We start from the raw sequence: 25,532 nt of genomic DNA on the forward strand, positions 1-25,532 counted from the left end.
TAGACTTAGACACTTCGTCCAACACTGTTCTAATTTGTTGATCCCTCCCAAATAATAGGAATTGTCCAAGTCTGCAAAATAGCTATTAGTTGCTGCAATCACCTCCACGTTTGAATAAAATCTTTGTTCCGCCAGCCATTTCTTCAAATTGGGGAACAAACAGTAGTCCAAGGGAGCCAAGTCTGGAGAATAGGGAGGATGAGAAACGAGTTCAAATCCTATTTCCATTAATTTTGCGACCACAACTGCTGAGGTGTGTGCTGATGCATTGTCATGATGGAAAAGGACTTTTTTAAGGTCCATTTGCGTGTTTTTCTTGCAGCTCGGTTTTCAAACAGTCCAATAACGATGAATAATATGCACCTGTAATAGTTTTACCCTTTCCCAGATAGTCGATGAGGATTATTGCTTGCGAATCCCAAAAGACAGTCGCCATAACCTTTCCAGCCGAAGGAATGGTCTTCACCTTTTGTGGTGTGGATTCTCCCTTGGTAACCCATTGTTTAGATTGTTCTTTGATCTCAGGAGTATAGTAACGTAGCCATGTTTCATCCACAGTGATGAAACAATGCTTAAAGTCCTGCGGATTCTTCCTGAACAGCTGCAAACCATCCTTGCAACACTTCACACGATTCCATTTTTGGTCAAGCATGAGCAATCGCAGAACCCATCTTGCAGATAGCTTTCTCATGTCCAAATGTTTATGCAAAATATTATGTACCCCTTCATTCGAGATGCCCACAGCACTAGCAATCTCACGCACCTAAACTCTTCTGTCACCCATCAGTATATCATGGAATTTATCAATGATTTCTGGAGTCGTAACCTCCACAGGGCGTCCAAAACGTTCAGCGTCACTTGTGCCCATATGCCCACTCTGAAAATTTTGAAACCACTTACAAACAGTTCTAATCGAAGGGGCAGAGCCACCGTAATGTTTATCAAGCTTCTCTTTAGTCTCCTGAGGCATTTTGCCATTCATAAAGTAATGTTTAATCACCACACGAAATTCTTTTACATCCATTTTTTGACAATCACTCAACTTCCTTGATTCACACGAATGCCAAACACAAAGAAATAGATGAATATGGCTGAAACTTAGTGTGCGTTCTTTCCAAAGATGCTACTAACTAAACATGACCTCGATACGTGCCAGACTTTGCAGAGACTTTTCAAATGCCCGTCGTACTTCAGTGGATCAGGTTTTCTTCACTTTCAAACTATATTGACTGTCCACTTAACATCAAGACAGGAGGTCAATAATCTTTCTTCTTGTGTCCCCCCCCCTCCCCCCCCCCCCCCAATATACTCCAACAACCAACCCCGTAGCCTTCACCACTTACAAGCACCATCTTAAAACCCTCTTCCAGGATCTGACCAAACTGACTATGCCTGTTGCCACAACATAGCACAGAAGAATGGAATCAACAATCAATTTGAGTATGTGGGAATAAATCTTACATAAATAGTACTGGTAAAAACCATAAAAATCACAGCTATCACACATGATTTACTATTTTTTTATACTAAAAAAACTGTTCAGTCAGGAGACTATATGTAGTCTGCACTTCCACTCTTATACTAGAGGCTTATCTTGTACACATCAAAGTCTGGGTGCAAGTAACAGCATGCAGAATTACATACCAACAAAATATTATTACAATGCTGACATTCCTAATAATTACAGAAACCAATGTACGGAAGCCATCATTATGAAACCACCCATGCACACAGTAAAACCACACAAAGAAAAATGGTGATGCTTGCCTTGTTAAAGTTATTTAAGTAGCTACCACCCCACCCCCTCCCCCAAAGACATCACCCTGTCATCCAACACACACACACACACACACACACACACACACACACACACAGAGAGAGAGAGAGAGAGAGAGAGAGAGAGAGCTAATTTTCCAGTGAAATGTGAGAATCAAAGTGGAAAGAATTTTGGTTATCTGCTCTCACCACACATGGACATCATAAATACTGACTCATGGGCACATAGTTGACTATTCGCATCTTTTCTGTCAAAGATACCTGTGATCCCTTGTATAAAAATGAGTACAAATAGCTGATCATGTGCAGACAAATGTCAGTGGTGCCTACGCACACTTAAAAGATAATGCTTTTGCACTGCCCCTCACTTAACTTCAGATGAGCAGTTACCTGCTCTAGATTTCTACCTGCCTAGATCTTTTGTCTGTTGATTTCAGCCTGAAATTGCCAAGGAGAAACCTGTATCTCAGGCAAAGCCATTATAGCACATTAAGAAAAGCACCGTCTTAGGTCTTTCCTTAAAACATGATAAACAGAGCAGTATATAAACATGCATTTCATGCTATTATAAAAAAAAACTAACAATACTGTTTTATTCTCCATAATTACAAAAGACAGCAATATGATTTGGTAACATAACATTTCTCACCTCTGACAGCAGAGCCAGTGCTTCTGGCGTCCACAGCATGTTGAAAACACGAATCAGCATCAGTAAATTTGGAAGTAAGGGAATTAAATGGGGGGCAGCAGGATTCCGACATATTGGATTTCCAGCTTCTGTGTATCCTACAACAAATCCTCCCCGAGCCGCACGATCAGGATCCTCTGGCCACATGCAGCGTTTCACCACAGCCATGAACAGATGAATGCAGAACAGAATGTGTGATCTGTTCTGACCTGCACAAGTAACACCACAAAAAACAATACATTATGTGACCTGCACAAGTGATACCACAAAAAAATACATTATGCTATCATAATAATATTTTATATTATTTTATGCATACGACAGTAGCTGTTAGTAATATAAACTTTTAATAAAAAGGTCCAAATCACAATGATTTAATATAGAGGATAAATCAAATATAAAACAGGGTTTTATAAAAAAAAATTCTCCATACTAATAATAAAATTGTAAAAACATTGTCTCTGTCTGTCTGAATACACCAATCTCCAAAACTACTAGATGACTTTCAAGGCGTTTCCACAGGTAACCTGAGTGTTGCTTTGGGCAATGTATACTCTCTTTTTCATCAAAATTGGATCATGGGAGGGAAGAAAATGATATCGTGGTTTAAAGATTTATCTAAAACTGTCATGTCTGTCTGAACGTGTGTGTTGTCGAATTCCAGTTAAAGCCTTTTTGGCTGAAAGCTTACTTGCTTGATAGTCTTTCTGTTGTGCCTATCTACAACTCAGCATCCCTGCTATGTTGTGAGTAGCAATCTATCCTTCTCATAATATTGTCATTAACCTCCAAAACTACTAGATGAATTTTCGTGGGGTTTTCACAGTTAACTTGAACATAGTTGGGTCATCACATAGGTTTCATTTCATCAAAATTTGATTCAAACAAAAAAGATATTGTAATTTAAAGTTTTAGGAGAGTGCTCAGCTTAGTAGTTTGGATGCTTACCTTTGCGACAGCATAATACACCAAATAATCAATAGATGGAACTGTTAGATTGGCAGTTCACTAAAGAACCAATGGATGGGACTGTTATTATTTTTGTCCCCCTCAGTGACAGAAATATTTTTGGAAGTTTACTTCAGTGACAGAATTATGTGCTGAAACCTTGTGCATACAAAATACAAACTAATGTTGAATTTACCTGGCTAGGATACTTGGATTTACTGATTTCACTTTGTGTATTATAAACTCAACAAACTGCTTTGTGGCTTTTGATAGGTTTCATTTATATTTGACTTCTTTCGTAGGCAAAACAAATTTATTTACAAAGTGATCCTATAAGGGTTCTGTTTTTACTGACTGAGCGGTCTTCTTTAACTTCTGTTGAGAAGCATGAGCTATAGCTAACTGAAAACTAAAAGCCAAATACAATTTTTCTATTTGTGGATTCTTCCATTACTTTTTGGTACAACAATTCCATATCTAAGGCTGAATAACAATTACATTGTTCTGGTTCTACTGATCAGTAGAGCAAAAACGAAGTACTTGTTATTCAATCTTAAATAATTTTTCTATATAGCTTCCTACTTTGCAAATACATTTTTCCAGTGATAACAAAGGTTTTTTTTTTTTTATTTATTTATTCCAGCATCATAGAAAGAAGCTGGTTGTTTCAGGACCCAAATGCACATGAATTTCTCCATGCCTTGCTACCTACAAACCATTGCCCTCCTACAGATTCTTTAAGCAGACCAAACAAATGAAAATAGCAGTGTGAGGGGTCTGTAGGGAGGATTATCAAGTTGAGCCTTGTACATTTCTTCAGGTTTCAAGACCACTAAGAGTTGCAGTATTGTGGCCTGGTGTAGTCATGGAGAAGGATGAGCTCTCAAATTGGTTGGTCTTATCTTTTGGTAGCAATATACAGCCATCACCTTGTTCAACAACTTGCAGCAGTAAGCAAAAATGATTGTATGTCGCACGTGCAAAAATAAATAAATAAATAAATCAATCAATCAATCAATCAATGAGCAAAATGTTTCACCAGTTGAAGAAAATGGCTGAAATAACTTTGCCAGATGACGGTTAAGTCTTCGATTTTACTGAGAGGAGAGGTGGAGGGGAGAGGAGAGGGGGAGAGGAGTGTGAAGAGTGGTGGGAGAAGTGGTGTGGACAGAAGAGGACAGGAAAAGGCAAGGTGAGACAGTGGAAAACAGTATAGAAGAAGCTTAGGTCAGGAGGACTGCGAGAGTACAAGGTATGTTGGAGAACTGTCTCTCCAGACAATTCCCATCTGCTTAGTTCAGAGAAACTTGTGCTGGAAGGGAGTATCCAAATGACCCGTGGAGTGAAGCAGCTGCTGAAGTCATTTGTGTTGAGATGTGCAGCACACGCCAACTGGATGGTCAAGATTGTGGTTTTCCAGTTTGCAGAGGCCATTCATGTGAGTAGACAGTTGGTTACTTGTGATTCTCACATAGAATGATGTACAGTAATTTCAGCAGAGCTGATGTATAATATGGCTGCTTTCACCTACGGCCCTGCCTTTTATTGGGCAGGAAATGCCTGTGACTTGACTGCAGGAGAAGGTGGTGAATGGATGTACAGAACAGGTCTTGCATCTGGGGTAACCACAAAGGAAATACGCAAGGTGTGCAGGACTGGAGGTAGGATTGGAATAAGAATGAACGAGGAGGTTGGAACTCTTTTAAACAAGGTTCTATATGGGGTTTTGATAGGCCACTGTCAGTGGGTGTGTAGCAAAGAAATGTTTTCACTGGAAAAATCTAGTCAAGGAAAGAGGGTCCTTTACAAGTCCAACATGGTTGAAATTAGTCCTGTACAAAGTACTGAGACTTCTGCAGGGGTCAGTTTTCACAGGAAGAATGACAACAATGTTATAGGATGGCTGTCCATCGTAGTGTGTTCCACAGAAGGTGAGGAAGCTTTTATGAATATGGCACTCAGAGTACTTCAGCATGGCATGATCAGTGAACTATGATGGGTTGATAGGGAGGTGTGGGTGTTGGGTCAGAGCGGTAGGCTGTTTCTTGGCTACAAGTAGTCCCATGCAGGACTCTCCAGCATATCCTGCACTCTCGCAATCCTCTTGTCCTAAATCTCCCCTAACCTGTTTCCACGGCCTCATCTTATCTTTTCCCTTCTCTGTCCTCTTCTCTCCACACCACTCCTTCTTCCAACTTCACCTTTCTCTTTGTTCCCTCTCCCTTCCCCCCCCCCCCCCCCTCCCTCTCACTCTCTCTCTCTCTCTTTCTACATCTCTTGGCACTCTTCCTGTCTTGTGCAGCCACTGAATCATTATACAAAGCCCTGCCTCTCTCTTGCCAACCTGTGCTCGTGTCCTTCCCCAAACCCTCCCCGTCTCCACCAGATCAAGCAACTGCTTTTAATAATCGAGTCTCAATAACCATAGCCATGGGACAGTTTGTTTGGGTGGCTGTGTGTGTGTTAAAGTGTGTACAGAAAGAATCAGTTCTCATAACATAGTGTGACTGCTGTTTTGCTTTGTGTGTTCCTGTGCTCCACGTCAATCCGCTGTAGGTGGTGAGTGGTTGCCTTTTCCTCATTTTACGTATTTTTCCATCCAGGTATTTCCATTATTATTCTGTCAATATTAAAGTATTCTTATTTACAGTTTTTTTCTTGATATGACCTAAGTTGTACTTTTACAGCTAAGCAATGTCAGGAAATAGATGAATAAACTTAATTCAGTAAAACATATTAAATTACAGCAATTTGGACCGTTCTAATAAAATTATCATAAATATTCATCAAAGAGCTGTTATAAAGCAAAATGGTAATAGGCATGATAGAAGAAATGAAGAAATTCTGACCTCCATAAGAAAATATTACATCAGATCATTGAAGAAAATATCAAAAAACCTGACTGGTGCAGGCAAAGAAGCCTTTGGAAGAAAAATGTTTCAAATACTGTGCTACAAATAACTATATGAAAGTGGTACACTGATTGCTGAAATTTAGAAACTCGCAGCATATGAAATTTGGTGCCACAGAAAACTATGAAAATGTAGAAGTATCTGGTACTAGGCAATGGATACAGCATGTAGAAAGAAAATAATAAGGTAGAGAAAGAAATGAAACACTGCAACAAATCTTAACAATATTCTATACTAACATACCATAATTCAGAAAAGTACTAGACAGAAAGGAATACGACTCATACTGACAGACAAGGAAAATCAATCATAAGAAAAATATATCATGCGTACCATCTTTGAAACATACCATTTACATCATCACAACTCGGTTCAACAGGAGGGCGATCAAGGCCAACAAATGCCATAAACTCCTTAGGACCTTTAAAAGCCTCTTGGCCCAAAGTATGCCACTGTTCAACACCAGGTGCAATAATTTCCCCCACAAACCTTGTCTGACGTTCATATTCACAGAAATGATTGCTTATTAGCAGTAATGCCTCCTGAAATAAATCAGGTGCACCAAAATTAGCCACAACAGTGCAACAAGGTCTTACTTTTTACAGGTTTACTGACTACAACAAAATATATGTTCATTTACATGACATCAACGCATTTTATTTTATTATTATTATTATTTTTTTTTAATCAAGTTATGTATTTATGCATCTCGATTCTTCCTAGATACATTTTACTTAATTTGCCATACATGGTTTTACTGATGTAAACTGTGCTTAACCTACTACTGCTCACCCATAAGAATGAACAAAAGCAGAGAACGATAAGATTTTTTTTTTTTTTTTTCAGTAACTTAGTGCCAATTGTCATAATTTTTATATAATGGAAATTTCAAAATGGAGACAACACACAGAAAATGAGGACAGATAAATCCTAATGGGCACAGAAGAGTCTCATTTCACAATTAAGATGGACAAATAAATAACTGAAATTAAGAACTGCTGTACTGTAACAGATCTAAGGTGAATAATCAATGCCAGTTTTGTTTGGAAAGATCCAGTAGTATCTAGAGTAATTATGCTCCAGTAAATATGCAAAGTTATTCACGTTATGATTATACTGTTGAAACCAGAAAAATCTAGTAATATTAAATACACATCAGAAACTTGATAAACAAGCAAACACAATAAAACTGCTTTGGGTCTGTGACTATGTTACCATGCCGTTATAAATGTGGTATAGAAAGTTCTGATAGAACGAAGGAGGAGGAAAGGGGGGGGGGGGGAGAAGAAGAAGAAGAAAAAGAAGAAGAAAAATCATTTTGTCATACCAACTGATGTTTGGGATGCTACTGCAAGTTGCCTTCATCACTGTTGTATATTGATTACTGGACCAGTGCCACTTTCACATGTTACATAGTGTTATGTCACCCTGTTCCTGGAGGTATATAAGATCAAGGATGATGTAGACTATAAAGTGCAAGAACTGGCAGTGACCATATATACAGCAATAGAGGTGTTGATAACTATCAGAAGAAGTCATCCTGGAGTAGTACCCTGCATCTGGATGGATGCACTGTGGATATTAAGATGAGAAACATGAGGAACGAGGGAGCTGTATCATAGCAAAATAACCCAAGAAGACAGAATCCGAAAGCTGCACGGTTACAGGCATGTTACACAATGTTTTACAGAATAATTACAGAAAACATAAATGGAACAATGGAAACATTTTGTGGAGACTAACTTAGAAACCAAAACCTGGGGAACACCATAAAAAAAAACAGTCTATGAGAAAGTATAATCACCAACTGTCTCATCCATCTCAAAAGAAATGATGGAATAGTAGCGGTATGCAGGGTACAGTAAGCTGCCCTGCTAATCAAAACTGCATCCTGACACAGAAGAAAAAGACGACACACAATATTGTTGTCGATTATGAACAATTTTCTGGGAAGATTATAGGAATAAAACGCTTACGTAACCCTTTACACACAAAAAATTTACGCAGATAATTTTAAGTTTGAAAAAGAAAAGATCACAAGGACAGGATGGGGTCCCCACCTAAGTAATACAAGCCTTAAATGACCAATTAGCTATCTACCTGTGCAAACTGTACAATGCATGTGTCTTGAAAGGAATGATCCCTGCACTGTGGAAGAATGCTGAGATGGACGTTATTAGTAAAACGCCAAAACAAGGTTCCAATGATGCCCAAATGCTACTAGCACATTATGGAAATGACAGATTGCTACTCAGCCAATTGAGAAGGCAATGCGTCGCAGAGAAGCACAACGAAAAAGATAGCTAAAATCTTAAGCTTTCAGATTAAGTATTTCCTTGAAACAGAAAAAACACAACATTCACTCAAGCACTATTCACACACACATGACCGCTGTCTCTGTGTGCGAAGCTCACAGTCAACTAGGTTGTCACAGTGAAAAGTAGGAGTTGTGAAATAAAAATGCTAACCTTACCAGCGCCTTTATTGACAAACAGTATTCTATCCAGTTCACCCATAAATGTAACTCCCGTGCCATCTCCTCCTCTGCCACCAATAAACCTGTTAACTAGCCCTGACTAGCACGCCTCTGATAACCCAATATCAACATTGCCTTGAAAAGTTCACCACATCCTTCAGCAGGGCTTTGATTACCTCCTGTTGAGTCTAGAAATGAGAGATATCCTACCTACATAACCCACAGAAGTATTCCACCATCCACCCAACCTACAAAATATCCTTACCCATCCCTGCTCCTATCCTGTTCCTCATGGGTCTTCTCTTGTGGTCTCTACCTCCAACCACACTTCCTTTCTACCCACCCCCATGCAAGCATTCTCTCTCTCTCTCTCTCTCTCTCTCTCTCTCTCTCTCTCTCTCTCCCCCCCCCCCCCCCCACCCCTTCTTTCTTCCCTCTCCACTTTTCTTTCCTTTTCTACGTCCTCCCCCTTCTCTGTTATGTACTCTACTCCCTGAACACCTTTCATATCACTGTGCACCCCAATAAGTGATCTGTTGAAGGACCTGCCTTACAATACCCAGCTACACCCTCCTTGCCTTGTGCATCCTCCCCTACCGATACCCACTTCCACCTACTCAGGCAACTGCTCTCAATAACCAGTAATCAAGTCAGTCTCATCACACCACGGGCATGTGTGTTTTGATGACTATATGCTTGTGTGTGTGTGTGTGTGTGTGTGTGTGTGTGTGTGTGTGTGTGTACTTTTGCTAGAGAAAGGAAATGAGCTCAAAAGTTAGTGAAGTGTTATTTTGGAAAATCTCACATAAAGATGTGAAACAAATACTAACAAAGAGATAGAGGGGCTGGCCAGTACTTACCTCAGCTCAGTACAGCCAATAGATACACAAAACAGAACAGAACATGATCTTTGGCTTCCCTCTGACAACCATGCCTCCATCCTTGCTACCCTCCCTGTTTTCCTTTCCCTGTTGCTTCATAACCTGGGTTGTGAGTAACAGAATCCACTTTCCCTTTCTTTCCCCTCTCTCCTCCCTGATGAAGGAACAAAGTTCCGAAAGCTAGGAACGTAAACTTTCTGTTCTGTTTTGTGTATCTATCGGCTGTACTGAGCTGATGTTAAGTACTGGCCAACCCCTCTATCTCTTTGAAGTATTATTTTCTGTTGCGTGTTTATATATGGAGCACAGATGTCAGTTATAGAAGAGCCTTTCTTTATTTTACGTATTATAAAATAAAATTAGACAATGCAACTATTAGAAGAGTAGTAACGAGATATTTAGGGATATTCCTGGATGAACGTTGTAATTTTGCACATCATATAGAGGAGGCAGGCAGAAAAGGTACAAATATAATGCACAAAACTATAACCACTGCAAATAGTCAATTTTGACTTACCTTGAAAACAAACAGAGCATACCACCAATCTACTTAGCAGCACTTGTAGGATGTGGTACAAGCTTTTGGGTTCATAGATTGCAACTTGTGAGGCTAGCTATATTTGTCAGAAGAGTTCAAAGAGAAGTGATTAATGGGCACCTATTGCACTGCTCTGAATGATGCGTTGTTAGTAATTCTAGGGATATGCCCACTGGACTTGGATATGAGGGAAATGGGGGCCCTTTATTGGTTGAAGAAAGACAGTCAAATGGAAGTACGAGGAATTTTGGAACTAAGGCTAATACAAAAAAGTTAATACAAGATGACATATTGCAAATGTGGTAAAATGCAAGAGAACATATGAATTTCTTCATAACACCATAGAGAGAGAGAGACTAAATATGAGATTTCTTCGCCTGTCAAGCAGCCTAATACAACTCCCGATCAGTCATGGGCCGTATGTTGCATATCTGCATAAAATCAAAATCCAGTTTAATGATAGTTGTGCCTGTGGTTTTGTGGGCACTCCAGAGCACACTCTCTGGGTCTGTTCACTCTACGAAGATGTAGCAGGTAATCATTATCAGGCATTACAGATGGAGGGTCTCAAAGCAGCATTGAGGAACAAGTCACCTGGAACACACTGCATGATACTGCAGTCACAGCATCCAGGAAGGCCAAGGACGACTTCATGAGGCATTTCACCACAGGCCAGGATGCTGCCATTCTAACAAGACAATACAAAGTAACCACTGAAGCATAGATTCTAAGGCATTACTGTGAACTATGGAATTGGTTGTTACAGTGGAAATGCTGCTGCCTTATGCCCAAGGATTTCAGCAGACAATGGCTGTTGATTGGTGTAGTGGGAAAGTGAACCCAGAAGTGGAACCAACCACCCACAGTTTAGGTGCATCCTAATAAATTAACACAAACAGAACAGAATTATAGCATCAACAGTAGTATTAATAGCTGGTTAATTATTTAAGATGTTTATAGCAGTTTTGTAGTGGTACAAAATAGTTGTATTAGCATTTTTTTGCAGTATTAGCGTTATTTGATGTTTATAAGTACCAGCAATAAATTATCTATATATAAATTTTGTATTATCCACAAAAAATGTAAGTCAAGGAGGATCTCTCTAAACTCATAGTCAGGAGATGTTCAGAGTGTGAGGAGCAGAGCCTCATTATGTAACAACGGTGAGAGGATAAGGAAGGCAGCAGGGGATCTTTCGTTTCATATTATCACTTGTCAAAAACTCAATTTCAATATCACAAACCACTTACAATATGTATTTAAATATTGGGGAAGCAATGCCCTAAATCATACAAAAATAACCAAAAAACAACTGTCCATACAACAGAATGCCCACTTCCCCGTCATTCAGTAAGAGTGATTCAATAATGAATCCTGCATAAATCAACTCAGTATTTAGTATCTGTCAGGATGATAGCCAGGGACGTTATGTAACTATTCAGATTTGGGCCCAAACGCTTACCTGTAGCAGCACCTTCTCTAGACGTGACAGTTGTGAAGGGTCGTTATTCAAACCCTCAACTGTGCCATGAATTCTTTCAAACACAGGTAGCAACAGCAGTGGATACTTATGCCCTATTTTTACCATAAGGCTAGCAGCATGTCGGCGAACATTTTTCACAGCACGGCTGCGGCTGTCCTTAGCCTGACCTGGCACACCAAAAACTAGGGCTCCAAATATTTTGTCAAGCACTCGCGGCAGGAGTGCTGCACCTTCACCAGGTGCACCCATGCTCAGAAATACAAACAGTGCTGAGATGCAGGATAGCAGGGCCGACAGCAAGAGTGCGTCTGTGGGTTCATATGCCAAGCACAACTCCAAGAGATGGAGACCTGAACTGACACTTGGCCTCTCCTGGCACACCAGTATTCGGCTCAGAACGCTCTCGAGAACCTGGAACAAACAGCAGAATTTGCTTCAGTGAAAAGTTGGTATTGTGCAACTTCAGGTGGTTATTGAAGAAATAAAAACAACTACATAACGTTAAGCAGAGCACTTGCTTAGTCATGAAGTACCATTGGTTATTAATGGACTGTAGCTGCCATTCATAATTACAACAAAGTAATGTAATCTGTAGACACATAAACTTTAGATCTACAAGTCTCCTCTCCAAAATGTACAACATATTCACTACAATTATCATCAATTGCATAGAAGGTGGGGAGAAGGCTGCATCAGTTTTCAATCAAGCAAATGACAGGCTGGACTTAGAAGAGGAAATAAAACAATGGACCACTTGCAAGTATGAATTACTACTTTGTGGTTTCATAGATTTGAGAATTTCATTTCAGTTTTACAAAGCATGCAATGTTGTGCAATTAAAACAACTAGTGACTTTTGAAAGTTCAACAAGGGGGCCAGGACATGACAACTTGTCCAGGTAACACCAATGTTGAGCCTGCTCCTACCTCCTGTGCAACTAACAGGTCAGCAAGCGCAGTGCACGCTGTTGCCACCTCGTCAGTAAACGGCAGTATGTGCAGGCAAGCACCCACTCTTCTATGTACCTCTGCTCTAATTGTGTAGGACTCTGTGAACTTGTGTTATCATATTAATGTTATTTTGGCAGCAGTGCGACACATTTCAAGGTGAGGCTCATCGTAAAAGAGATCATCTGAGAACATGTTCACTGTCTTCAAAGGTATCAAGTGTTAAGAGGAGACACCTAATCTGTGGGCAAGGCTGCAAATTTGTGTGCTCTGTGTTCAAGTGCTTTGAACTGGAGCATAATTTTGCGTGGGTTTCGAAAATGGTGTACAGAACAACTGCTGTACTGAATATTCATAGATACATGATGCTGCAAATTGGAAGAAAAAAGGAAAAAAAAGTAACATGAAGCAATGAAGTGTCACCAGGTCATTCTCACTTGGAAACACCAGACAAAAAAAAAAAAAAAAAAAAAAAAAAAAAAAAAAAAAAAAAAAAAAAAAAAAAAAAAAAAAAAATTATAGACAGATAATCTACATGGGTGCGATCCAGCAGGGTGCAAAATACAGATAAGTGTACAGTTATTATCAACGAACGGAGCATCCTACAGAAACAAGTTTACTATTATTATCAAAGATGCAGAGTTACTTAATGGGGGTAAGCTGTCTCTTCGAAACAGGCTTCAAGAGACATATCTAAAAGAACAGACACCACCTATATATGATTAAGGCAAAGACAGCTAATGATCTGCTCAGTGCAGGTGCACACAAGGCTCGAACTCTCATTGGAATCGGTGAAATGCCACAAGTAATGAGATTAATAGGCAGGGGCACTACATTAGTAGTGTGTGGAAAAGTTGAGAATTTGAATCTGATGGGCGCCATGCTAGGGTAGTCTGTGCAGCTGTGATGACTACTGTGTCTGGATGGCTTAGTGGTCAGAGCATCTGTCGAGTAAACAGAGGACTCCAGTTCAAATACTGATCTGGCACAAATTTACAACTTTCCCAGTTGATTTCAAAAAATTGCTCAAATGGCTCTGAGCACTATGGGACTTAACATCTGAGGTCATCAGTCCCCTAGAACTTAGAACTACTTAAGCCTAACTAACCTAAGGACATCACACACATCCATGCCCAAGGCTGGATTCGAACCTGCGACCGTAGCGGTCGCGCGGTTCCAGACTGAAGCGCCTAGAACCGCTCGGCCACAATGGCTGTCTCAATTGACTTAAATCAACGCCCACTCACAGCCAATGTCTGTAAATCCTCTGTGTCTTAATTCATAGTGGCTGTTGGATCAAAATGGTATCTGCTCCTTTGGACATGTCCAAAAGAACAGACCCCACGTACATACATTAATAATTAATGAGAAAAAAAGCTAACTGACTACAATATCCATAAGATAAATTGATGTTTGCTGTTTAAGGCTGGATACTACAAGCAAATGAAATTCACTCTGAAAGTGAGTAAAACTTTCAAAACGATTGCTGCTCATAACCTGAAGTTCATCCAAATGCACAATGAATATAATTACACTAGGATCTCTATAACAACAGCTTATAATAAACAAGACATAGTTTTTTCCTCTCTATTAGCAGTATGTCCCCAGTGCACATGTAATCCAAACAAGACCAAACAAAATAAAATGAATAATTTCGTGCAAAGAGTGAAAATACATAATTTTTTTTTTATTCTAGTCTTGCAGACATGAAAAACATTTAAATGCTACGTAGCACTTCAAGGATGAGAGACATTTTTTGCTCAAGATGTAATCCCACCTGAGACAGTGCTTCCCATTCCAGAAATGTTGGTGAATTAATATTGCATTCCAATTCTGGTTCTTCTTTAGATTTCTGAATGCGCATCTTGAGCCATTCTTCCACATATCCAAATGTAACAAGAGGAGCCACCATTGTTGCCTGCCGAAAGGTATCCAACATATCTGACCTGCAGCGATGAAAGAAGGAAGAAAACTCCTCGTCACTATCAAAGTCGAGGGATGAATATGCTGCAATGTCAGCGTTTGGGCCATTGCGATACGAAGGATACCCAACCTGAAAAATCGCTAAATGAATCTATTTATACTTTCATAACAGTATCACATATTCAGTCAAAAATGTGTAGGACTCTGACAAGATAGCAAGACAAACTAGGTGCTCTACTAAAATAATTGCCAATGTATTCAAGATGAAATATATGGAATAGGTAAGTAAGGTCCAATATGCAATATAATGGAAATGCAACCACTCCCCTATAGCAGATCCGAGTGAGGAGCTCAGTAACACATGACAGAAAACAGCATTCACAATAGCTTTACAGCATTAGTGCTTTTTCCAGGTATGGTGTCGCCGCCAGACACCACACTTGCTAGGTGGTAGCCCTTAAATCGGCCGCAGTCCGTTAGTATACGTTGGACCTGCGTGTCGCCACTATCAGTGATTGCAGACCGAGCGCTGCCACACTGCATGTCTAGTCTAGAGAGACTCCCTAGCACTCGCCCAGTTGTACAGCCAACTTTGCTACCGATGGTTCACTATCTACATACGCTCTCATTTGCCGAGATGACAGTTTAGCATAGCCTTCAGCTACATCATTTGCTACGACCTAGCAAGGCTATTCTGAACAGATAATATTGTGAATCATGTACTGTCAAGAGTGACGTTCATCATTAATGGATTAAAGTTAAGTATCAAACTAATTACATCCGCATTCTGAATTCTAATTCCTTGTCATGTTCCAGACCTCACGTCAGTATAGTTCTTCCCTCCTCACGCCAGCCTGTGTGAGCTAAAGCGCGTGCATTTCGGCCTCCTCTAGTAATACAATGTTGGCTCTTCTGCCAACACAACATTGGCGACGAGTGTAAAAACGGTGTTCTTATCTATACTGCCCTGATTTAACTGTGTAATGGCTTCGCCACAATCTCCAGATGTCCTGTCCAAATTTTATCGCTTACAGAATCAGCAGACGCAGGCCTTACTGGATGCCCTTGGACAGCTCGTCCAGGGTCAACGTGCAATGAAAAACGATGCGGCAGCCGCTGCCCCACCGCTAACGCAGCCACAACAAGCAGTTGCACCGACCTTCAGACCTTTTGATACTGCACTGGAAAGCTGGACAGAGTGGTCATGCCAATTTGGATTCCATCTCGCCGCCTACAGAATTCAAGGTAACGAGCGGCATCCTTTCCTTCTGTCGTCCATCGGTGTGCAAACCTACTGTGTGTTAGTCAAATTATTTCCCCGACGTGACATAGCAACTCTGTCCTAGGATGAAATTTTGTCTGCACTAGATGCATATTTCAAGCAACAGTCAATGTAGTTGCGAAACGGTATACCTTCTTTCGTACAAAACGTACGGCAGGTGAGACTAATCAGGAGTGGGTTGCAACCTTGCAAGGCATTACTAGGAATTGTGCTTTTGAGTGTCAATGTGGACTCCCATATTCAGATACTATGGTACGTGATGCAATTGCATGGAACGTTTCTGATGTTCGTATAAGGGAACAGATTTTGAAACTAGTCAATCCCTCCCTTCAACAAGCGATGGACATATTGGATCGGTAGGACACACTTGACTTTGCTCAGGAATCATTTGAAACTTCGCCAGCCGTGTGTCAGGTTAACCGGCCCGCCAGGCGAGCTGCACAGAGCAGTAAACAGCCCTCGCACCCGGCCGCGCCGCTGCCACCAGGCTCTCAGCCATGTGTGCCGCACTGGCAAGCAAATGCAGTGCTCCAATCATGCCCGCGGTGCGCTACTAAACATTCGCGTGAGAATTGCCCATCACGCCAAGCTATTTGCTTTTACTGTAATAAAAAAGGACACGTTCAGAGTGTTCGCCAAAAAAAGCTCAGATCGGAAACTCAAAACCATTCCAGGATCTTTGCTTTGCGCCGGAATCAGAATCGAACCAAGGATACTCAGACTCGCAAAGCTTCGCCCATGGAAATTCATGTAGTTCATTCCACTCCGCCCAGTGCCACTCTCTCTAACAGTGATGGTGTTCGTTCCACAAATAGTGTGCGTCGACATCGCCGGAACTCCCATCAAGTCATTTTGTACCAGTGTCAGTTCACATTGCACGAGACAGTCGCTCTTGTCATCAGCAGGACAATAAACTTTTTGTAGACTTGGACATTAACGGCAAAGTGATACCATTTCAGCTCGATACCGGAGCTGCAGTTTAACTGATCAATCAAGACACTTACAAACAGCTGGGCACACCTCCGTTCCGTGCCGCAAATGTTAAGTTAACTAGCTATTCAGGTCAAGAGATACCTGTGTTAGGACAGTGCAGCCTTCTTGCAACATACAAAGGACAAACAAAACTTGTGTCATTTTACGTCCTTCGTTCTTATTCTGCACTGAACTTGTTTGGTTTTGATTTATTTCAGTTGTTTAACTTGTCTATAGTACATCAAGTCCTATCAGTCAACCAGACTGTGCCTTCAGACAGTGTTTCTCGTCTATGTGAAGAATTTGCACACATTTTTGCACCAGACCTTGGTTGCGCTAAGAACTATAAAGCACATTTGGAACTGAAAGTAAACGCGCAACTGAAATTTTTCAGGGCACGCAATGTTCCCCACGCATTGCATGATGAGGTCGCAAAAACAATACATGATTTGGAATCACAAGGTGTAATTGAACGTGTGCAGGCTTCTCTCTGGGCATCACCCTTAGTAATTTTGACAAAACCTTCTGGAAAATTGAGACTTTGTGTGGACTTCAAGGCAACAGTGAATCCACAACTAGTGATTGCAACTTTTCCTTTACCCCGCCCGGAAGATCTTTTTGACAAACTGTGCCCGGGAAAATATTTTTCAAAGTTGGACCTAGCAGATGCGTACTTGCAAATACCGAGGACGATGAATCCCAGCACATTTTGGTGGTTAACACGCATCTTGGTTTGTATCAATTCAAACGCCTTCCATTCGGGTGTGCATCCGCCCCTGCATTGTTTCAGCAATATCTACAAACTGTTTGTGCGTCGGTCCCTACTGCAGCAAACTATCTGGACGATATTGTGATCTCCGGACAGACGGAAGAAGAACATTTAGCCGATCTCAGAACATTATTTCAGGTCTTGCGACAAAATGGTCTTCGCTTACGGAAGGACAAATGAGAGTTTTTTTCTAGTGACTTGCCATACCTGGGACATGTACTCAATGCCCAAGGCATACATCCCAGGCCCACGCACCTCCGTGCCATACAAGACTTGCCTTTGCCGCAGAATTTGAAGCAGCTACAGAGTGTGCTGGGAAAAATCAACTATTATCACAGATATGTGCCGCATGCCTCTTCCATTTCAGCTCCGCTTCATCGCTTATGCTGTAAAGGTGTTCTGTTCATCTGGACGACAGAATGCGAACGTGCCTTTTGCCGGTTGAAATCGGCGATGCTTTCCAATACTTGCCTTACGCCATTCGATCCCCGAAACCCCTTTTGTTGATGGTGGATGCATCAGATTTCGGGATCGGTGCTGTGTTTGCGCACAAAGATGGCTCGGAAAATCGTCCTATTGCCTTTGCGTCCAAACTGCTCTCGTCTGTGCAAAAAAATTATTCACAGATCGAGAAAGAAGCATTGGCTCTCGTATTTGGTGGTACAAAGTTTCGTGACTTCTTGTATGGTCGTCAACCTTTTTTTTTTCCCGACATCGCTTTTTCATCCGAACAAGCCTGCACCTCCGCGTACAGCGCATAAATTCATTCGCTGGTCTATTTTCTTCTCACAGTACTGCTACGATATCTTGTATCGGTCCACTGCTAAGCACGGAAACGCCGATGCGTTGTCCCGTTTGCCTGTTGCTGAGGATAGGGCATTCGATTCCTCCGAAGTTGCTTGCATGTTCATTGATTCGGAAACCGATGACATGGCCGAATCGTTTCCGATTGATTTTCGTAGTGTAGCTACAGCCACAACTGCCGACCCTGTCCTTGCTACCGTTCTGCGTTTTGTTGCTACGCAATGGCCCTTGTCAATGTCATAGATCGGGGACCCGTTGGTTCGCCAATTTTTTGCTCACAAGGAGAGACTTTTTGTTCGACGTGGTGTTTTGCTGTTGCGTTCTAATAATGATCAGTCCAGGGTCGTGGTCCCACGTTCGTTACAGTCCTCTGTCTTAAAGCCTCTCCACCAAGGACATTGGGGTATAGTGAGAACAAAACAACTTGCTTGTCAGCACTGTACTTGGTTCGGAATCGATGCCGCGATTACGACTATGTGCTCTTCTTGCATGGTGTGTGCCAAACACCAATCAGCACCACTGCGGAAATTCTTTGCATGGCCAAAAGCCACTTTCCCTTGGCAACGCTTACACATCGATTTTGCTGGTCCATTCTGGAATGCTTGATGGTTGGTTGTGATAGATTCATTCAGTAATTTTCCTTTTGTTGTCCGGATGTCTTCCAAGACATCTGCCGCCATCCAAGTGTTATCTGCTATCTTTTGCATTGAAGGTCTTCCACAGACAATTGTTTCCAACAATGGCCCACAATTTGTGTCCGCAGAATTTCAGTCATTCTGCAAGGTCAATGGTATTCAATATCTGACGTCCGCACCATTTTCGCCACAGTCAAAGGGTGCCGCTGAACGATTGGTGAGGACTTTCAAGTCACAGATGTTGAAGCAGAAAGAGTCGCATTCTCGGGAGAATGCGTTATTGCTCTTTATGTCCTCGTATCGCTCTCAGCCCCGAGATGGTCGCTCACCAGCTGAGTTGCTCCACGGTCGCCATCATCGAACCTTGATGTCTTTGCCACATCCGCCGCATCAGGTTCCTGTGCAGCACCAGACACCTGCTTTTGCCCCAGACGACACTGTCTACTACCGCCACTATCGAGGTTCACGGCGTTGGCTCAAAGGGTGCATTTTTCGCTGCCTCGGACGCGCTATGTATCTGGTTTTGGGGGCCTCTGGTGAGGTGCACCAGCTTCTCAAACAGCTGTGACGCTGTCGTCGCACGGGATCTGCCGCTCGCCATCTGCTTTCAGCGACGGTGCCATCTGGTCAGCGCACCGGGGACCCATCTACTGGCTCGCCTCAGCCCCAGATGTTACCAATGCTGCCTTCCATTTTGCCCCATGGCGACGCGTCGTTGGCGCCGCCTGTCCTCCCGCCGGCAACGCCCACAGTGGATGCATCGCTGCAGCCGTCGGGCGCCTCCCTGGCTCACGCGCCGCCGATCGCTTCCCGTGACCAGTTGTCCTCCAACGTGGAACTCTTGCCCGCTCCGGACTATAGGTCGTCTTCGCCTGTCAGGTGCCCCGGCCCGATGGAGGTCGACCCTTCGGCCCCTCCTGTCTCTCTATGGGCGCATACACCGCATGTTGGCGGGCACCCTGGAGTAGGTTTTCAGGCGTTCCCTAGCTCCCCGTGGTCCGAATGGCAGGGTGTGGGTGGCACAGCCTCGCCTGTTGTTAGGCTCCCCACCTCATCGCATAGGTCAACATGGGGTCCTCCCCACAGCGGGCGGAGGCCTTTTACCACAACTGTACGGTGATTTGCGGGGGAAGAATGTGGTGTCACCACCAGACACCACACTTGCTAGGTGGTAGCCTTTAAATCAGCCGCGGTCCTTTAGTATATGTCGGACCCGCGTGTCGCCACTATCAGTGATTGCAGACCGAGCGCTGCCACATGGCAGGTCTAGTCTAGAGAGACTCCCTAGCACTCGCCCAGTTGTACAGCCAACTTTGCTATCGATGGTTCACTGTCCACATACACTCTCATTTGCCGAGACGACAGTTTAGCATAGCCTTCAGCTATGTCATTTGCTACGACCTAGCAAGGTATCATATTCAGTTACTATTCGGAAAAAATAATATTGTGAATCATGTACCGTCAAGAGTGACGTTCATCATTAATGGATTAAAGTTAAGTATCAAACTAATTACGTCCGCTTTCTGAATTCTAATTCCTTGTCATGTTCCAGACCTCACGTCAGTATAGTTTTTCCCTCCGCACGCCAGCCTGCGTGAGCTAAAACGCGTGCATTTCGGCCTCCTCTAGTAACACGGTGTTGGCTCTTCTGCCAACACAACACCAGGCACAGCACACACTTTTTGTGTGTGAATGTGTGTTCTATTGCTGGAAAAAAAAGCTAGTGCTCTAAACCTAGTGTGACTGCTGTTTTCTGATATGAGTTATTGTGCTCCACACATTGGTCTGCTACAGGTGAGTGGTTACCTTTCTCCTACATATTGCTCCACACATGAATTTCCATTGTTATTCTAAATAAGATACAATGTGTTCTTTCGTGCTTTTTCTCACAATATAGAGATTTTCAAATTTTCAGAAGAGTTAGTGTTATCATTTCAAACTGTATGTTAAAAGCTCCAGTAGCTATCTTCTTCAACTGCATTAAACACAGGTATCTGTAGCTTGCTATCAGGGCTCCAGCCATATTAGTTATTTTGTGGAAGCACTCGAAACAGTGAGCTACTGAGATCTGCACTTGAGACACACAATATGGTTGATACACAGAAACCACCAATATACTGTGTAAGATGACTACATTTACTCAGTAGCACAGCTGAAAATCTGGAGAGAAGATACAGCTAACAAGTCTGCAAATGATTATATTAACAGGTTACACCAGAATGGTCAATGATTCAGTCAGTCAGTTCACTATTAAAAACAATAGGTTACAGGATTACAATGAAATTGCAACAGAAGGATTAATTTATTTTTGCCCGACTTGCAAATATTTTTTTCTTTATCTTGTTGCCATGTTAAAGTTAGCTTCTTTTACAAAACACAGTGGGGTTTACACAAATTCACCTCACTAACATGCTAATGCAGTTGCGACTGAATTCTGAAATAGTATATTATTAAAGAAATAAATGAAGGCAAATAAGGTCAATAGCTTAGCAAAAGCCCATGCTCGGCACACAAAAATAAACGTACGATTCCTTCACTTACGTTATTACAGTTCTATACTAATTCTCAGTTCACTTAAAATAATTACACTATTTCACTGAAAAAATCTGTGATTACTCATACATCACATTACATCAAAAAGTTCTGCATGTTAGCTATATGGTAAAATACTCTCCACTCTTCATGGTATCATTTGCCAAAAACTTGTTTCGATATCTGGAACCATTTCTGAGATATGAAGGGTGTTATGAATATTTCACTTTCACTCCATCATTTGCATGCATCACTGGACGTGAGTGCTTGATGTACAATCAATCTCTTTCAGATTGAGGATCGATACAGATCTCATCTTAAGGTTAAAAAACTATTTTTTTGCAGCAATGTATGACCTATTATCCAGCAAATGCAAAATCATAGCAAACCCTATTTTTCATTGCAAAGTATTCACATTTCATGCAGTACCTTACTTAATATATTAACTATGGTTATTAATGAAAAGATAGGCAGTTCATTGTGAAGCTAATGGATGAGGCTACAAGGTGTCAGAGAAACAAGTTTTTCCGCCAAATAGTTTCTTTACAATCATCTGAGAAATGTTGCAGTGCAGCCTGCATGCTCACACCTCTGTTCTTGTAGTGTAGTCGAGGCAGGGAGAGAATGTTTTGTTCATAGCAGACAAAGCTTACAGCTCAGCAGATGACGCCAAACTAAGGTAGCCATCTCTTGTACAGAAGGTTGGACTCGCCTAGCACTGAGAACAATAATGCACTTCTGTGCATGGACCAAGTTATCTCACATTAGCTCTATGCCGTTGGTTGCTGTCCTATGATTTATTTATTGAACCAGAAAAGTATATGACTATATGTGATAATCATTTAGCTTTTCAGCACTATGAACTGTAAGCAACTACCATATGACTGTTCACTCTGATCAGCTACCATGTTGTATGCATGTAACGAATAAAGTAAGGACTCTACACGATATAAACTCCAAGTAGAAAGAAAATTCTATTTTATTTTCCAAATAATCATCTGACATAGAAAAGAATGATAATGGGAAGTAATGTGACTAAAATAATTTAAATTACATAATTGTAACCTGCAGCGTCTATAGTCTCATTTATTAAAGGGCATTATGGCAGAGACATTACTTTAACTAATAACTGCAATGGTCAGGTCACAAATAGACAAACTCGACATAATAGTCCAAAGTATTTCCTAGTATTCAAGTAGACTCATAAAAACCTTTTTACCTTTATAATTTTGGGGCCAGTTGACTGTACCCATTTTGGGACAAATGTGAGGAAAACTGGATCCTTTGAGATGAGCTCGTGTTTAAAGAAAGACATCCACAGACTATTCGCATAGTGTGCTAGAGTGAGACTAGGGTGCTGGGTGAAAGTAAGGATGGCATCCAGATATAAAGAAAAGTTTGGTGGCCGTCCATTTGCACCATCCTCTTTTCCCCACAGCACACACAATTGAGTGCCCAGTCCCGTTAGAACCTGTAGAATATTATACATACATTAGAAGTCATACAAGAGTACAGTTTCTATAAACAATGAACATACGAAAAGATCCTGTTAACACTGTATAACACTATGTATCAAATTACAATAAAATAAGGGAAAAGCAACCATTCGCCTATAGTGGACAGAGCACAGAAACACATAACAGGGCACTGCATTTACACTAGCTTTCGAGCTCTTGCTCTTTCTGTAGCAAAAGTACACACATTAACACACAACCACACAGACACCCAAATGGACACTCCCATGGAAATGATGAGACTCATTACTGATGAGTGATTACTGAAAACAGTTGCCTGAGCTAATGGAGGTGGGGAGGGGTTAGGAAAGGATGCAGTAAAGTGGGGGTAATGGGGCAGAGACAAGGCTTTGGTATACAATTCCGAGGCTACACAACAAGACGAAAGCAGTAAAGAAGGTGGAGCAAAAAGAGATGTAAAGATACCTTTCCTTTTACATGCTCTTTGTGTCTTCCCTGCCACCATCAGCTCAAGCAACAGTTTTCAGTAATCAATCTTCAATAATCAGTCACACCATTTCCACAGGAGCGTTCATTTGGATATCTGTCTGATTGTGTGTGTCTTAATGTGTGTATTTTTTGCTAGAAAAAGAACAAAAGCTCAAAAAGTTAGTATGAATGCAGTTTCATTTATTGTGTTTATGTGCTCCATGCATTGGTCCGCTAAAATTGAGGGGTTGCCTTTTCCTTATTTCATGTATTTCTCCATCCAGAAATTTCCATTATTGTTAAATTACAATAATGCACACTTCTTATTGGTCTGATGCTCCGTTTAACACTTATCTTTCAATATAATTATCACCAGCAATTCTAACCAAAGTCAGAATGACACTCATTATGGACTATCCAGCCTACTTCAAAGGAACATTAACAAATCAATACAATGCCACATATTAATATAATAGAGGGAAACATTCCACGTGGGAAAAATATATCTAAGAACAAAGATGATGTAACTTACCAAACGAAAGTGTTGGCATGTTGATAGACACACAAACAAACACAAACACACACACAAAATTCGAGCTTTCGCAACCAATGGTTGCTTCGTCAGGAAAGAAGGAAGGAGAGGGAAAGACGAAAGGATGTGGGTTTTAAGGGAGAGGGTAAGGAGTCATTCCAATCCCGGGAGCGGAAAGACTTACCTTAGGGGGAAAAAAGGACAGGTATACATTTGCACACACATACATATCCATCCGCACATATACAGACACAAGCACACATTTGTAAAGGCAAAGAGTTTGGGCAGAGATGTCAGTTGAGGCGGCGCTAACACATATATGTTAAATATAAATGTACACTCTCTCTTAAAGCATACATCAGCATACAGTAACGACTGTGCGACTGAAACTACATATATCCATGTGCTGTAGTTCTGTCCTAGTCCAAAGACTGATTTGATACAGCCGTCCACATTAACCTACCCTATGCAGGTCTTTTCATCTATGCACATCTACTGCAACCTACATCTAGTGGAACTCGCATTCTCTCTTTAGTATCTGCACAGGATGCAATAATGCCACACACTACATGATAATCACGGGTACTTCAAGGGCCAACAGTGGCTCAATAATAGCCGGGCAACAGAACCCTATGAGAGGGAAATGAGCTAACCATGTGAGTCCATCTATGGGAAACAGAGAGTCCAAACACATGTAGAGGTGAACAAAGGAAGAACTCAGCACATAATGTCTGCTGGTGAGGATACTAAATCCCTCCCCCCTGAAAAGCCCATGTACGGACAAAAATGACCAGCTTGGGCTGTGATCTCCAGCGCAAAACCAGAGGGGTCCCTGCAGAACCCAACAGCGGACCAACCACCAAAGGAGGCCAGCTGACATCAATGGCACTGCTGGTAGGGTGGAACAACACAGAGGCTGCGGCAAAAGGGGGCAGCATTGGAAGCAAAGTAACTTCCATCAGGGAGGGGGAGGGGGAGGGGAGGCTGAGGAGGAGGGTGGATCAAAATTCATGGGCTCCACATCAGCAGGCACAAATGCAGGTTTCATTGGGGCTGCTGCTGCATGTGATGGGGGCACAGTGGAGCACGAGGAGGGGGCGGCAATGTAGAAGCATGCTGCTGCAAGTGGGAACCTTCAGCCAGAATTCCATCGTGACCCGAACTGGCATCCAGTAGACCGTGGCGATGGTGTCCCAACAGTGCACTGGCGTAGCTAATTTGAAAGGCAGGTCAGCTGCTCTCTACCAATATCCACCACAAACAACTGCCGAGCTTGTGGCCCACCATGACACCCAGCAGCCACACCTAATACTGGCCAACAGACTAAGCCCAAACGGCCACCCTGGGAGGTAAACTCAGTGGTCCACAGTAGAGCTGTTGATGAAGTATCAAATTACATCAATATATCGATATCAAAATGACAATATCAAGTGTTAATATTTTTATTTTATATATTTTTTCGCAATTTTCATAAATATTTGAAATTGTAAT

At 41.7% G+C, this 25,532-nt stretch overlaps 1 protein-coding gene across 1 annotated transcript in view; it reads right to left on the reverse strand.

The window, feature by feature from the left end:
• The window catches only part of LOC126176830 (exportin-5), a 189,116-nt gene that overhangs the window by 81,387 nt on the left and 82,197 nt on the right, over positions 1–25,532 (reverse strand). Inside the window, exons 7-11 of the mRNA XM_049924013.1 lie at positions 22,786–23,037; positions 14,427–14,702; positions 11,682–12,113; positions 6,674–6,866; positions 2,426–2,673 (exon numbers count right to left, since the gene is read on the reverse strand). Coding sequence (XP_049779970.1) covers positions 2,426–2,673; positions 6,674–6,866; positions 11,682–12,113; positions 14,427–14,702; positions 22,786–23,037 — 1,401 coding nt within the window. The remainder of the gene's footprint in view (positions 1–2,425; positions 2,674–6,673; positions 6,867–11,681; positions 12,114–14,426; positions 14,703–22,785; positions 23,038–25,532) is intronic.

This window comes from Schistocerca cancellata, chromosome 3, assembly GCF_023864275.1.
Source record: "Schistocerca cancellata isolate TAMUIC-IGC-003103 chromosome 3, iqSchCanc2.1, whole genome shotgun sequence".
Classification (NCBI taxonomy): domain Eukaryota; kingdom Metazoa; phylum Arthropoda; class Insecta; order Orthoptera; family Acrididae; genus Schistocerca; species Schistocerca cancellata.